This window comes from Stegastes partitus, unplaced genomic scaffold (assembly GCF_000690725.1).
Source record: "Stegastes partitus isolate 25-593 unplaced genomic scaffold, Stegastes_partitus-1.0.2 Scaffold398, whole genome shotgun sequence".
NCBI lineage: Eukaryota > Metazoa > Chordata > Actinopteri > Pomacentridae > Stegastes > Stegastes partitus.
In genome coordinates, this window is record NW_007578129.1 from 362,519 (window position 1) to 378,806 (window position 16,288).

Consider the following 16,288-nt stretch of genomic DNA (forward strand, 5'->3'; position numbering starts at 1 on the left):
TGAAACTGTAATGAAATCACAGGAGTGATTAAATCAATGAAAATAATATAAATAACAAAAAAAATAAACAACGGGGATGCCTGTTTTCACTTCATCTATTTTAATACTTCATTTTTACTTCCTAATTTATTTCTGAAGTCAACTATTTTCACCTCTCTACAACTGCATGGACAACAACCTGAGTCTACCATTGCCAGTTCAGCTTCCTCTGATGGAAGGACAGATCAGCTCTTTCAGAAGTTTATTAATCTATGTTCTTAGCATTCAGAGGTTCTATGTCTTACCTTTTACTTCATTACAGTTGTTGTTTAGCAGGTGATTATTTGAGCAGTTCCATTTCCTGGAACAGATGTTTACTGTTTCTTAAAAATATGTATTCAGCATACAGACTCTTTGTGTCTGTTAGGTCAGCTAGGTTTAACAAAGGGTGTTGCATGTCCTTTTGTTTTTGTCTGAAAGACTCTTCTGAAATTTTATTGTAGTACAACACTTGTACATTACTTTTATTCTAAACTACAGATATGTAGTAGATAAGCGCTATGAGATGACTGTTGTTGTAAATATGCGCTACACAAATAAAATTGAATTGAATTGAATTGAATATGTCAGTTGTATTTAAATGTGCTTCGTGTTCCTTTGCTTCCATTGACTAACCTTATCATCCACATAGCCTTGTAATTAATTTACAAATCCTGGCAAAGTCAGCAATGTGGTCTTATGTCATTACAGAACTGTACATGTTGCTATTGTTAATATTTATACACACTATGAACCATTAAAAAAACATCATCACATTAATGGCTTAACTTCAAAAATACTTTTACTGCACATTGAAAGTTCCATTTTCCAAAAAAAAAAAAAAAAACTACAAATGCTTAAAAAAGCAAACAAAAAATAACATAAACATTTAACAGAACAGTTTGATTTATAAAAAGAGGTAGTTGAGCTACATAACTTTTAACAACAAGTATAAATAACTGTAAAACCATGAACTCTAAACTGTTTACAGTTTGTCACAATTGGAGAGGATTGGGGTGGGAAAGCGCATAGCTGGTAAGAGTGAACAGTGTTATGGCCACAAGTGCAAAATAAAAATATATTTTAAAAAAAAACACTCATTACATAAGGAATGACACTCTTGGCTATGTCTGTGGCTACAAATAAACCATTAAGACTCAACTTGCTTAATGTTGCTGGAGTTGGGCCTTAATGGACTCCACAAACTGTTTAAAAAAATATCATTTTCCAGAGTGGTCAAATGAACGCCATCATGCAAAAATAGCCCAGGAGAGTCAAAACCTTATGACAGGGTGATGAATGAATCCACCATTTAAAGAATGAACACATGTAGCCATAACACTGTTCACACATTTGTGTGCTTTGTCTATTTTGGGCGGACTGGCACCAGCCTTCCACAAACATCTCTGGGTGATGCCAGAAAAGAGGATTTTCAGTCCTGGAAACTGTAGGTGGAGGTGGTGCAGCTCTTCTTTCATTGTTTTGAGAAGTTTGACACTTGAAATGTTGCCCAGGTCATTGCCACCACAATGGACAAGGAGAACATCAGTTACTGCTCTTTCTTGTAGAGACTGCTTGAAAAAGGAAGGAGGCCTCTCCACCTCAGACCACCTCAACCAAACCAATGGATGAGGATCCCATCAACACCGAGGTTGCTTCTCATGGTCTCTGCAGCCCTCTCTGCTCCACGTTGGACATAGCTGTCACCTATTATCCAGACTGCGACTAGATAGGAAAAACATTTTGATGGTGAGAAATATGTCATATTCCAAATTGTAGATTGTAGAAGATTCCATCCATCCATTATCTATACACCACTTTATCCTCACTAGGGTCGCGGGGGGGCTGGAGTCTATCCCAGCTGACTTAGGGCGAAGGCAGGGGACACCCTGGACAGGTCGCCAGTCTATCACAGGGCCACACTTAGAGACAGACAACCAAGCACACTCACATTCACACCTACGGACAATTTAGAATCACCAATTAACCTCAACATGTTTTTGGACTGTGTGGGAGGAAGCTGGAGAACCCAGAGAGAACCCACGCTGCACGGGGAGAACATGCAAACTCCACGCAGAAAGATTCCAGTGCCCCCACCGGGCAACAGTGCTACCAACTGCGCCACCCTGCAGCCCTGTAGAAGATTGTATTGTAAAAAAAAAAAAAAGGAAGTAATTGGCACTCTTATTAGATGAACTTCACAGTTGTCTGACAATACATTACTATTGCAGCTAAATAAAACAAAACGATTAACCCAGTGATCAATGCTCAAAAACAACATTCGTGGCTCCTACAGTAACTATCACTCACTTCTGTGGCTCTGTGTGGGGGCAAATGCCATTTTGGATCTCTGCTTTCGAAGATAGACATAAAGATAGACAGACGTATATATAGATATTCATTAACTGTATAAGAACACATCTCAGTAACTGTTCGGTGGTGAAACGTTAAATCATTAGGGAGCTATATATACAGTATATCTGCTGATCATGAACGAATAGCATGTCAAGACGTAAACAGTGAAAAAATGAATCACGCCATTTAGCTATTATGATTAATCAACAGTAATTAACGTTACAGCTAATGATAAGCTAATACTAAGGACACTGACAATTCCCATTTACCACTGCGGATAAACACTAAGGTAGTTAATGTAACCTTACATGAGTAAAACACATTGTAAAACTGAGTTTTACAATGTGTTTTACTGAAAGTAATTAAGCAGTTTAATGTTGACTTACAGTAACTTCAGCTATAACATAGGTTACTCATGTTATATGTGATATTTGTCAACATGTATGGACATGTACTCAATTACTTCGTGGGATTGCTTTAACATTTACTGTAGTTAATTTAACAAGTAGCGACAAAGTTTACATCAACTTTTGGGAGTTAACGTTGTTAGCGCTGGCTGAATGCACTTACTTGCTGTCGGAAGCGACGACGCAGAAGAAGCATAGAATGAGCAGAAGGCCGTAAATGTGGGCGGGCAGAGAGGGCCTGCCTCTCAATCTGTCTGACCAATCGCTGCTCCTATGGCTCCGCCCCCTCTGACGATTTTTGCGTCTCTGGCTCCAAAAATCCAGGATGTCAAGAATGTCGTTATCCCAACATGGAAGCAGTCAAAAAGTAGAAGAGAAACGTTTGGAGCAAGGATGCAAGGAAATATAGAGTGAGCTGGCATGGCAAATTTTGAGTTTAGTCCATCTGTTGTGTATCCACCACGCCCACCATGGTTGTCACCAGTTCCGGAGGCTGATACAACTTTACATGAGAGAATAAAGAATTATAAGGGAAATAGTGGACAGCTGGCTATGATGTATAAAGATCATTTCTATGGATATGTTCAAATCTTTACAGAAGGATCAAAACAGCCAGACATAGGGAAAGTGTCAATTGCATATGTGATTCCAGAATTTGACATAAAGTTCTCTGCAAGAGTTTCTGATCATTTATCAGTGAATTCAGCGGAGCTGATAGCAATTGTTATGGCGTTGCAGTGGGTGGAGCAAATTAAACCGTTAAGAGTAATTGTATGTTCAGACTCACTGTCAGCTTTAGAAACCCTCAAATCAGGTAATGTAAGTGAAAGGTATGATCTTGTGTGTGAAATATTTGTTTTGCTTCAGAGTATTCAAAATGGGGGGTCTCATGTGAGATTTGTTTGGGTACCAGCTCATGTGGGTTTGACTGGAAATGAGCTGGCAGATAAATTTGCAAAGCAGGCTTTAGGAGCAAACAACATTTCTATTCAGTGTAAAATTGCCAAATCTGAGGCCAAGTCTTTAATTAAGATCTATGTAAAGAAGTTGTGGCAAGAAAGATGGGATAGGGGAGATAAGGGAAGGGACTTGTACAATATCAGTCCTCAAGTTTCTTTGGGACGCCAAGGAGGAAGGTGTCGAACAGAAGAGATGATACTTACTAGGCTCCGAATAGGGCACACAGGATTAAATAAATACTTACACTTGATAGGCAAGCATGACACTGGAGATTGTGAGATATGCAGTGTACCTGAAACAGTAGAGAATGTCCTAATGAGCTGCATAAAGTATGACAGAGTATTGCTAAAAAGAAAATTGAGGATATAGAAGAGACATTCAGCCTGAGAGGCATATTATCTAGGCCATCAGAGCACAAATTGATTACAATTTTACTTGACTTCTTACGAGACACAGGGCTTAGAAATAGAGCTTTTTGTGTGTGTGTGTGTGTGTGTGTGTGTGTGTGTGTGTGTAGCTTGCATGCTACTCCTTTTTTCTGCAAAGCTGAGCCATAAGAGTGATCAAACGATCACTCTTGCACAATGCATCCGGAGGGTGGGGGTAGTGCGCTAAGTTAGTCCGTATCCGCCGTTAAACGCTCAAAAAGAAGAAGAAGAAGAAGAAGAAGAAGAAGAAGAAGAAGAAGAAGAAGTGACGAAATGGCCCGCGATTGGTCAGCGGGCCACAGTGGCGTTTCCTATTGGCTGAAGGAGTTGCCCCGCCAGTGAAGTCTGGAAACAGCGCCACAATTAAATTGCACGCTTTGTTTTTGGTTTTGTAGATAGTTTGCGGTCTGAATGTGTTGAAGTAGACCCCGATAGACGAGATTCAACCTTACCTTTCAGTCACTACTCTGCAGACTCGAGTTTCGTCGCGCTGGTGCGGCTACAGAGCGGATGTGGTCCGAGCGTGCAGCGAACGGAGCAAGTTGACGTTAGCAAGTTGTTGGCCGGGGCCGGCATTTATTTGTAGGTCCGATCTGTCGGCCAAAGCAGAGATGAGCTGCCCAGTGAACCTCCAGGCTATGCCGTGTGGTGTCATCGAAAAGGTTTTAACGCCAGAGAATGTGAGAGGAAGGTGAGCTGTTAGCACACAAGTTAACCAACTGTGAGTGCGGTTTGCAGGTGAGCTCTCAGGACGACGGCTCTGACACCTGACTGAGTTTAAAAGTAGCTTCCTGTAAAAAAAAGTTACGTCAAGTCACCAACGGTCTGATGTGGACTTAACTGTAGCCACACTATCCCGGTGTTTAACTGCTGATCCTTGTTCCGTTTAGCACATCATCAAATAACACACAGCCATTCTTAGAAAGGACAGAAGGCTGAAGCTACGCACGTCCAGCTTCCGTGTTTTAGATCTTTCTCTTAGGACAATATAAACTGTTAGGAAGCTTTAAAACAATGAAGTACCTTCAGATCATATCAGCCTGTTGTTTAGAAGAACAACAAATGTGCCTTTAAGCTCAGATTTTCTGAGTTGCTAAGACATTGTAGGTAAAGGTTTATACAGGATTAAGAACAAATCAGAGACCGATTAGATGCTAAACAAATATAAAAGATGTGCATTGATTGATTAGTGATTGACACGGTGTCCATCAGGCAGGCAGTCTTTACGACATGTTTTATAAACAGTTTCTGGACATTAACTGCATGAAGTTCTATGTCACCATGTGGTTGATGTGTGCACTTTTGTTTGTTTTTTTGTCAAGAAATCGGTTTCCTTGTGAGGTCATGTTTAATGTGAAGCTGAGGCTTTAGTGGTGAAAGACTGCTCAGAATTTCTTTATGTGTGTTTCAGTCATCATATCAGCTTCATGCCTTAATGCAAAACAAGACAGCGGATCTCTTGTCTATTCTTAATAAGAATTTGTTATGTAAGACAATCATTTGTTTCTCAGGATGCTATTAAGCAGGCAATGTGCTCCTGTGTTAAGTTGTGAATACCAGTTCAGATGGAGCATCAACATGTTTAACTGACAGTAAACAGGTTTTATGAAACTTCTTAGGCTGTCAGTGGAGCAGCACCCACGGGTCAAAGGCAGATGGCCGCCCTCCTTGAGCCTGCTTCAGTCGGAGTTAGTTTTTTTTGTGCCTCCTGGTAAAGGACAGGTTTTTTGTTCCTTCCCACTGTTGCTAAGTGCTTGCTCAAAGGAAATCCAAAGGAAACTCTGGATTTGCCAGGTTTTCTGTTTAAATTTTGCACGGTGCGAAGTATGAAGTGCTATGAGATGACATATGTTGTGAATTGGCACTATATAAATATAATAAAATTAAACTGAATTGAAAATTTATCCCATTGTGACATATTGTTTGGATTTCCAGTACGGGGCTTGATAAATATCTATTTTGTTGGGCAGCACGTTTCATATTGCTGTTTGATGATGATTCATTTTGCAATAACGGATGATTTTTACCTGACAAGGTCTTTATCTTGTCACACGTCACACACACACAGGTAGGCCTGCTGTTAATAAAAATAATGAATCTATCAATGAAAACATTTGAAACACAAAGAGAAGAGTATAAACAAGTGTAACCACACAACATGAGCAGCAGTTAAAACTGGAACACATAAGGCTGTATGTCAGAAAAGAAGCAGACCCTGGACGAAGAAGATCCTCTCTGTGGAAGTCTTCTTCACAACATCTGTGTCTCAATAGTTAAAAGATGACGACAGGGTATTTGTACATCCACACCACAACAGATGGTCTGCTATCAAAAACCCATCTTTACATGTTTCAGACCTGGATGGCATTACCTAGTAAGGCTCCAGTCAAAATTTCAGATTAGTTAAATCATTATTTCTTTTTTGAAAACACAAAACAGGACGATTTTAACTGGGTTTTTTTCACAGTCAGATTTCAAACTACGTTAAACCAGTTCTGGATCAAAAACCACTACAGCAAGACTTCTCAAATCTAGACTAGATGAAGAGGGAGAGTTTACAGACTGTTTAAAACACAATTTGCGAAACATTTGATTTACTTGTGACCATGATCAGATGATGTGATCTGCTGTTGTCTGAATGGAGATAATGTTGTGAAACTGACATTTTTGTGTTTCTATCAATAAAGGTTTCACAAATCTGAAAGTTCCCAGCCAGTTGTTATCTCATGATCCATTGTCTTTTGTGTTGTTGTACAGAGCCTCAGTGAATTCTGTCACTCAGTTGAGTTTCCCCAAATCCAGATCAGCTCTGTGGGACAGCAGTCCTACAGGAGAGAAGCTCCGCCTCCAGCTCTGCTCACACAGGTAAACGCACATGTGCTGACTACTAAAACTGGATTTGTACTCCAGTGTTAAGCAACTACACTGTACCTACGATGGATCCAAGGTTACATCTTGGACTGCAAGAGCTGTGCTTGCCTACTTCTGTTTTCTCTACATTCTTCTGATGGTGTTGCAGGTTGTTGACTACATGAAGAAAGTTAAAGAGTCAGTCGCCTCTTTTTCTCCAACATACATTTAACAAAGAATACAGCAAGCTGTCTGCTCGAGATCACAGCTTGCTGTGAATGAATGTACAGACCCTTTCCAAAAAATTAGAATATCATGGAAAAGTTGTTATAGATTCAGGGCCCACAATTTAAACAATTTCAAGTATTTATTTGTTAATTTTTACACAATTTGGGCTTCCAGCTCATAAAACCCACGAAACAGGAATTCAAACATTTAGAATACTGTGAAGAAATCACCATTTACGTCTCAGTTTTTGCAGAAAAAAAATAGGATCACATCAAATCAATAAAAATATGGTACTTTAAAAATGATATGCCAATTTTCAATAGTTGGTTGGGAATCCCTTTGCCTTAATCACTGCCTCGATGCCCTGTGGCATTAAGGCAATCAGCCTGTGGCATTGCCTGATACTTATGGAAGCCCAGATTCCCTTGATGCTTGCTGTAAGCTCTTCTTTGTTTTGGGGTCTGGTGCCCCTCATTTTCCTCTTGATAATACCCCATAGATTCTCAATGGGGTTTAGGTCCGGCGAGTTGGCTGGCCAGTCAAGCACTGTAATGGCATGGGCATCAAACCAGGTTTGGTGCTTCTGGCGGTATGGGCAGGGGCCAGGCCCTGCTGGAAGATGAAATCTGCATCTCCATACAGCTCCTCAGCAGAAGGAATCATGAAGTCCTCTAAAACATTCTGGTAGACTGTTGCGATGACCTTGGATTTAAGAAAGCAGAGTTGACCAACACCTGCACCGGACATTGCACCCCAAATCATGACTGACTGTGGATATTTCACACTGGACCTCAAGCAGCTTGGGTTCTGTTCCTCACCCATCTTCCTTGGAACCCTTGGACCTTGATTCCCGAATGAAATGCACACTTTACTTTCATCGGAAAAGAGGACCTTTGACCAAGGCCAACAGTCCAGTCCTTCTTCTCCTTGGCCCAGTTGAGACGCTTCCTACGTTGGCTCAGGCTCAGAAGTGGCTTGACCCGAGGAACCCGACAGTTGTAGCCCATCTCCCGGATGCGTCTGAATGTGATGGTTTTTAAAGCTGTGACTCCTGCCTCATTCCACTCTTTCTGGATCTCTTCCAGATTCTTGAATCTTGTATGTTTGATAATCCGCTGAAGCCCACGGTCATCTCTTTTGCTGGTGCATCTTCTTTTGCCACATTTTGCCCTTCCACTGGACTTTCCATTGATATGCTTGGACACAGCACTCTGTGAACAGCCAGTCTCCTTAGCTATGAACATTTGTGGCTTACCCATCCTATGGAGGGTATCAATGATCGTCTTCTGGCCAGTTGTCAAGTCTGCAGTCTTCCCTATATTGAACCGAACTGAAACAATTGAACCAAACTGAAGCAGTTTAATGACCCCTGGGGAAACCTGTGCAGGTACTTTGGGTTTAGTAGATGATTAGTGTGTGACACTCAGTTTAAAACATTCATGCTCTGCAAAATTTGGGCTTATTTCTTCACAGTATTCTAATTTTTTGAATTCCTGTTTTCGTGGGTTTTATGAGCTGGAAGCCCAAATTATGTAAAAATAAACAAATAAATACTTGAAATCATTTAAATTGTGGGCCCTGAATCTATAATCTATGAAAGTTTAACTATTTGAATGGAATTATGGAAATTAAACAACTTTTCCATGATATTCTAATTTTTTGGAAAGGGTCTGTATGTGAACACAGTGACTCATTCTGTAGGGATGATTGAATGTTTATTGAATGATTTTCACTCTTTATAGCCCCTTTCAGACATGTGACATGGAACATTTCTTGCTTCATCAATCTGGTGAAGTGACGGCGTTCTTGTCATGCACACACAGGTCACTTCTCTGCTGATGTTCCTCATGGCTGCATTCAGATAAACCCACCACAGTAAGGTACAGCTGCAGTAAGCGTGCAATATTTGTCATTGCGAGACTAGTCAATACACCAAGTGATGTATGAAACATCATTCAGCTACTGACTAAAATGAAACTAGTAGCAGCCCAGTTTACTTTTGATTTCCTAAACAGTGACACTTACAGTTCAGGACTCAACCTGAGGACAGCTGTGATGTGACAAAATATTAAAGTGCAGCTGATAAACTGAGACAGCTCACCTGTCTGAGGTCAGCAAAAGTTCACAGCTGCTATTCGAGCCTGATTGGCTCTTTCTCCATGGCGAGATGATTTGTTGTTAAATCTAATTAATGAGGTTACTGCTGTTGTTCTGTGTGTAATGCTCACAGCTCTGTCTCTTTGGAGACACTCGTGGATCCTACTGCTGTCTGATGCAGCACGTTTGTAATAAACTACAAAGAAATAGTCCTAAACAGCTGGAAATATAACTGTGATTCTGTGTGTGACAGCTCACCTTTCCAATGTGAAGACATGCAGATCTACACAGTGTGACATACTGTCTGATCCTGACACAGACTGGTCTGCTCTCCATGCTCTCCCAGCTATGTTTTATAAGAATGTTATTACATTTCTGGCACTATTGTTCCATGTCCAAATGTGAACAACTCTCTCTCTTTGGAGACCTTCATATGGCTCCTGCTGCTGTCTGGTGCTGCGGCTATTGAACAGCCTCAGAGCCAAAAGTTCCAAACAGCTGGAAGAAACGAACTACAGCTCCTCTTAAAATCTTGTGGGGAAAAAAAAAACAAAGAGTATCATTTGTATGTACGCTCTTCGTGTCTGTTTTCATTGCTGTATAGTTTTATTATTATGGAGAAAAGCGAGTATTTTGTGATTTTGGCACACAAACTGTATGAAGCGTCTCTGTGATGTTTTCAGATGAATGATGATGTTAAAATGTGGAAAAATCCTTCAAATCAATTTCCACAACACAAAGTACCGCTGCTTGTGCCTGTCCATTAATGTGATGGCTCAATTCTCACGTGTGCCATGTTGAAAGTGGTACAGAAATGTGACCATGTCTGTCCTAGAAATACTGCTGATACGACTTACATAACAGGTAAGCATTCAGGGTGTGCATTCCAACATGCAGCTGACCCGTTTAGTTGCTGTTAGATTAATGGAACAGAGTACATGCCTGGAGGAGTACATGAATGAACATTATAATTACTATTTTGAACGGATGAATGTGAAACCCCAGGAAGAGCCGAGTGCTGTTCCTGAGCATTAAACCGTGTTAGTATAACTTCCACCATCATGACTGGAGACACGCTGACCTAAAATGCAAACCTGTGAAATAGGGACATGTGGAAAGTCCAGTAGAAGAAGGCTATGATTATTTTATTTTATGTGTGCAGGGAACCAAGAGTAAGTTGACAGGCAGGAGACTCAGTCAAGCATGCTGTCTACTTGCTCGGCTGAAGCGGATACTGATGCTCATGCTTTATAGGCCTAAAGTTGTAGAACCACAACTGTGAAAGGTCATGATGCACTTGCATGGATGCGACCACGTGAAATTAGAACTCTCAAAAAATGGTTGCATATGCAATTGTTTTGGTGACAGTTTAGAGCCCTGGAGATGACAGGAGAAAAGATTCAGTGACTTCTTGTAAATCGCTTCTTCAAACCCATTTGTATAGACTTGCATACGTCTCATGTCATACTTTTAATGCTTTTTGTTGCTTTTATTATTCTATTTGTATTTATTTTTATGACATTTTACGTTTTGTATTTTGGCAACTTTGTCTTAATGTCATCATAATTTTGCATGGCTTTGCTTGGTCTTCCTTTTCTTATTTTCTCTCTAGGTGTCCGCTTTTGCTGTGTTTGTCAAAGCTCTTTATCAACCCTGTTTTTAAAGGTGCTGTATGAATCAGGTTTACTTTGACTTTTACGCTGTAACACAGTCTAATGCCAGCTGTATACATTGTAAATGCCTCATGTCTGGGCAAAATCATGTGGGGGCATCAGAGTAGGCCAGCGGTCCCCAGTAATTATGTTGACTTTTGTCCAGTCAGTTGTTCAGTCAGTAGTAAACCCACCACTTGCCCCCGCTGCTAGCTCCACACCTGTTGTCCAGGCACTGATCCTCCAAGACATTGGTGTGCCACAGCATCATGTTCATAGCAACATAATGCAGAGCCCCACCGGTGACTTGTGGTGCATAAATGAGAAAGTTTGGCGCCCCAGTGCAACCAAGTAAGAAGTCGGTCTGGAGGCCGGCACCTCTTACACTCGCCAGATATGCTGATTTTAACACTGTTGTGTCTCATCTATGACGACGGACTGTGTGTCTCTGCAGGAAGCCTCGGTTAGTGCTATTGGAGAAAGCACTTCGCCTGGCACAGCGTCACGCCAGTCACAGCAACAAGCCCTGCCTCCACTGTTTCTTCCTGGGATCAGTGTCTGTCGACTCGGGTCAGAGTTCACCTTCGTCTTGTCCATCTCAGTGTTTATATAATCCTTTATCAATGTGTCTGTGTGGCAGCACAGTGTTGAATCCACTTGTCTGTTCCCTGTGTGCGGTTGTGGTCCAGATGAGGAGGGGGTCACGGTGACTCTGAACCGGTTTGATCCAGGTCGGGACCAGGCTGGTGCCTCAGGCCGGGTTCCCTCCGCTCAGCTGCCTGGAGACGTCCTTGTTCCCTGTTTGTTCTCAACTCAGACTGAGGAGACGTCCGACCCTATCGTCCAATCGGAGACTGAGCTCCATCACTGCTTCAAGGTGAGTTGGACACCTGCCGGCAGCACCGGCAGCATGTTGAGTTGTGTGTATTGATTTGACGCCTTGTCATCTCACAACATCTGCGCTTTATGTCATTTACACATGATAGTGTCTGTTTAATTCATGCCTATTCAGCCTGATGGCTTGGCTCCCAGTATTGCTGTTTGCAGCCACTAATCCACTGCTTTATACTTGTTGCTGGCTTTGTTGGGTTATCAAAACCCTAACATTAAAACTGAGACCAGCTAATGAGGGTCAGTTCAGCCTCTACATGGCTCTGTGGCTCTGCTCTCTCTTCGTGCTCATGCAGCAAATGTCCTGCTGTGATCAGCTGATACAAAGAAAAAAAGCTGTAGTTTAAAATCATTCTTTTGATGAATTGTCCTACAGCAGTAATGAGATTTCTTCCTGTCTTGTAATGTCTAACCCTCTCTGTTGTCATGGCAACATCTGATTTACACTCGCCGGTCACTTTATTAGATACACCTGTTCAATTGCTCTTTAACACAAAAATAAAATCAGTCAGTCACATAGCAGTGACTCAATGCATTTTGGCATGCAGACGTGATGAAGGCGACCTTCTGAAGTTCAAACTGAGCTTCAGAGTGAAGAAAGATGATTTAAGTGACTTTGAATGTGACATGGTTCTTGGTGCCAGACAGGCTGCTCTAACTATTTCAGAAACTACTGATCTACTGGGATTTTCACACACAATCATCTCTAATGTTTACAGAAAGTCTAAAAAAAAGGAAAATATTCTGTGAGTGACAGTTGTCTGTATTAGAATCAAACCCATGTAAGTGCATTTGCACGTGTGCCTCATTTTACTGTTAATTTATGCAACGTTTTGGTATATCTTTATCATCTAAATGATATGCACCATTAATTAGTAATCAGGGAGTCAGATGACTGATCCTTGGCTGTAAAATTTTAAAAAATGCATTATCAAAAGTTACATAAACACAAACTCCAACAAGAAAGCCTCCTCTACATGCCTTTAAACATACATTTGAGCACTTTATTAGGAATACCGGTGTAAATCTTCATCATTTTTAGTTTTAGTTGACATCGTCAGAAAACTGCTTATTGAGGTCATAGTGGGTGGGATTCCTAATATTTTGTTCACAGTGTTAACACAAGAACATTAATGATAATCATAAAGTACAAATATCACCTTTCTGATAATGTCAAAAACTAAAAATGTAGAAATTTTGGAAATATTTTGTTGTATCAGGTTGCATTCGATCACACAGGTATCCTCATAAGTGCTCGATGAATGCATGTTTAATTTAATAGAGAAATACAGTACATTTCTACAATATATTTAGAAAAATAAAATTCAGTAGGCTTCTAGCAGCTTTTCTTATCAATAGAAATGGAAACAAGGATTCGATAAAAATGTCAAATTAATAAACTGAAGAGCTTCCCAAAGACTGTTTTACCTGTAACTAATCATTGGCCAGGCAGGGAATTGACTGACTCATAGAAACATAGTCTTTCGATCTATAACACATAATGTTTACTCTCTAGTGGGGTGTTTTCAGATGGTTTAAGGAGAACTGACTTCATTCTAGTCTGTCATTTCTTTGTGATTCTGCCCTCTGTACAGTGTTACAGAATTTTGCCTCAGAAAAAAAGAGAATAGAAAATATAGCAGAATTCAAATATACAGCCACAAATATTAAGAAAATATAAGATTTTCCTGTTATAGAGTGCTTTTCAGAAGAGAAAAGTGCTTTTTGTGTTAAAGTAGCTCATCCAGAGAGCCCGTGTTTACTTTTTCTGTTGCTGTCTCAGGTGTTGCAGCATTTTGTGAGCAGCAGACAGACTCTGGATCTGTCTCAAATGTTGAAAGTCCAAGGCTGTGTGTTCTGCTCTCAGCAGTCCGATGCTGCAACATTCAGCATCAGCTGGTCAGCTGTCTGTCCGTCCGTCAATGTGGACATTGAGCCGGTCAGAGCGATTCCCATCATCCCCACCGCCCTGCTGAGGGGTCTGACCAGCATCAACCAACCACTTGCTGCGAGCCGTCAGAGAGGGTAAGAACACAACACCCTAACTAGCAGCCGTTACACTGCTTCTAACAGAGCCTGGTCACATTTTGCCTCATTTATTTGCGGTGTTTGCAGGTTTGTGACCATGGATCAAACCAGGAAACTCCTCCTGCTGCTGGAGTCTGATCCTAAAGCCTCCAGCCTGCCTCTGGTGGGAATGTGAGTTTTACTGTTCTGCCTTGGTTCACTACTCTGGCTGTGATAGTACATAAAGGTCACGGATCAGTAGAGAGTTTGGTTTTGAAATTACAGTTCAGTACATGTTTGGTTCTTTTTTCAATAGTACCTAGTGTGCCATAAGGCACTAAAATGCTGAATTCTGTCCATAAAAGAGGACTCTGAGCTGTTTTCTCAGTATAAAATGAACAATTGTTATCTGTTCAGAGGTTGCACAGTGGCTCGATGGTTAGCACCGTCACCTTGCAGCTAGAAGATCCCCAGTTTGTCCCAATGAGGACACTGGGGATCTTTCTGTGTGGCGTCTCCATGTTCTTCCTGTGCAGCGTGGTTTCTCTGGCTTCCTCCCACAGTCAAAAAACATGTTGAGGTTAATTGGTGATTCTAAATTGTCCGTAGGTGTGAATGTGAGTGTGTTTGGTTGTCTGTCTCTAAGTGTAGCCCTGTAATAGACTGGTTACCTGTCCAGGTGTCCTCTGCCTTCACCCTGAGTCAGCAGGGATAAACTCCAGCCCCCTGCAACCCCAGTGAGGATTAAGAGGTGTATAGATAATGGATGGATATTCAAACAAGTGCAAATGATGATTAAGTAAATCAGCCATTAAAGCAAGCAGTGCAATCTCTGCGTTAATAATTGTACTGCAGAAAAAAAAAAAAAAAATAAAATTGTACTGCTTTTTCACTTTATGTTCTTGTTTGAAAAAGCTTGTCGCCACTTGATGTAAACACTTTGTGTCAACTCTACATGGCAGCCGGTCGATTGGCTCATACAGTGTGAGCAGCAAGCTCACAGATCCTGGCTGCAGGAAGGCTGATTGAAGCTCAAGCTCACTGAGTAGTGGGACTTAACACATGGTATGTGTTAAAAAAAAAAAAAAATGGCTTCAGTCTTTCAGGCTAACTGTGCCACTAAGCTATAGCCAATGGACAACAACACATGCACAGACACAAGGTTCTGGGTGGTGCTCATGCGCCACAATCCATTTTTGTTCTAGGAATGACAGTAATTGTTTGGTTCACCTGTCATACCGAGCCAAAATACTTCAGTCACAGAGTACTTTGTGGCAAATACATGACTGAACAATACATGGCATTCAGAAAATATTTACTGTCCTCACTTTTCCTCACTTTTCCCTTTTTTTTTGTCACAGTTTAAGTTGCAGTCTCATTCTAAACTTCTTAAATAGCTTTTCTCTTCATCAGACTACATGGAATACTCCATAATTACAAGCGAAAACAGGATAGAAATCTTGGAAATTTTTTTACAAATGAAACACAATATGCTTTCATCAAACCAAATTCTTAATGGTCGGACAATCACCGGCAAAAAGCTCTACATCTATGGCTTTCCAGGACTAATCCATTATTTTTGGTGCAGGAGGAACAGGCTACATGTGAACACCCCTACGTATGAATAACTTTGAAACTTTGAACCAACCCGACCAAACGGAGACTGAGGTCTAACCTTTAAAACATTTTCTACAATGCATTTTGTTGGCCATTTATCTGCTTATTGTTTTTTTTTTGTTTTTCCTTTTTCCTTTGTCAGCTTTGAATAGTACCTTGACATGTTACGAATACTGTTTCTTTGATATTATTGCCGATAAGGCATCTCTTACAATACCATCAGAGTTTAACATGGTGAACATTTCATGCCAAAGAATCAACTGTGAAATCTGAAACACGGAAGTGAAATGAAATGAATGAAATGAAATGAAAAATACTTTATTTATCCCAGAAGGGAAATTCAATCTTGTAAAAGCTCACTTTTTTTATTTTTTTTAAATCAATATAACATATATTATATACAACAATAATAATCATTCAGTCAGTCGGATTTGTTTTTTAAGGTGATGGCTGTTGGCAGGAATGACTTTGTGTATCTCTCCGTTCGACAGCGAAGCTGACGCAGCCTCCCACTAAACACACTCTGTTGGTTCTTCACTGTGTTGTGGAGAGGGTGAGAAGAATCCTCCGTCATCTTCATCATCTTGTGCAGCATTCTTTTTTGAACAATCAGCTCCAGTGGTTCCAGAGTTATACCCAGCACAGAACCAGCTTTCTTGATCAGCTTGTTTAGCTTCTTTAAGTCTCTGGTTCTGATGCTACTGCCCCAGCAGATGGCTGCAAAGCTGATTTCACTTTCCACAACAGACTTATAGAAGATCTGCAACATCTTGGTGCA

The 16,288-nt window shown here is 40.8% G+C and overlaps 1 protein-coding gene across 1 annotated transcript in view; it reads left to right on the forward strand.

The window, feature by feature from the left end:
- The first annotated feature begins 4,618 nt into the window (after window positions 1-4,618).
- The window catches only part of stil (STIL centriolar assembly protein), a 25,681-nt gene continuing 14,011 nt past the window's right edge, over window positions 4,619-16,288 (forward strand). The window contains exons 1-6 of the mRNA XM_008285358.1: window positions 4,619-4,859; window positions 6,926-7,033; window positions 11,450-11,565; window positions 11,685-11,872; window positions 13,670-13,911; window positions 14,002-14,085. Coding sequence (XP_008283580.1) covers window positions 4,780-4,859; window positions 6,926-7,033; window positions 11,450-11,565; window positions 11,685-11,872; window positions 13,670-13,911; window positions 14,002-14,085 — 818 coding nt within the window. The 5' untranslated portion in view covers window positions 4,619-4,779. The remainder of the gene's footprint in view (window positions 4,860-6,925; window positions 7,034-11,449; window positions 11,566-11,684; window positions 11,873-13,669; window positions 13,912-14,001; window positions 14,086-16,288) is intronic.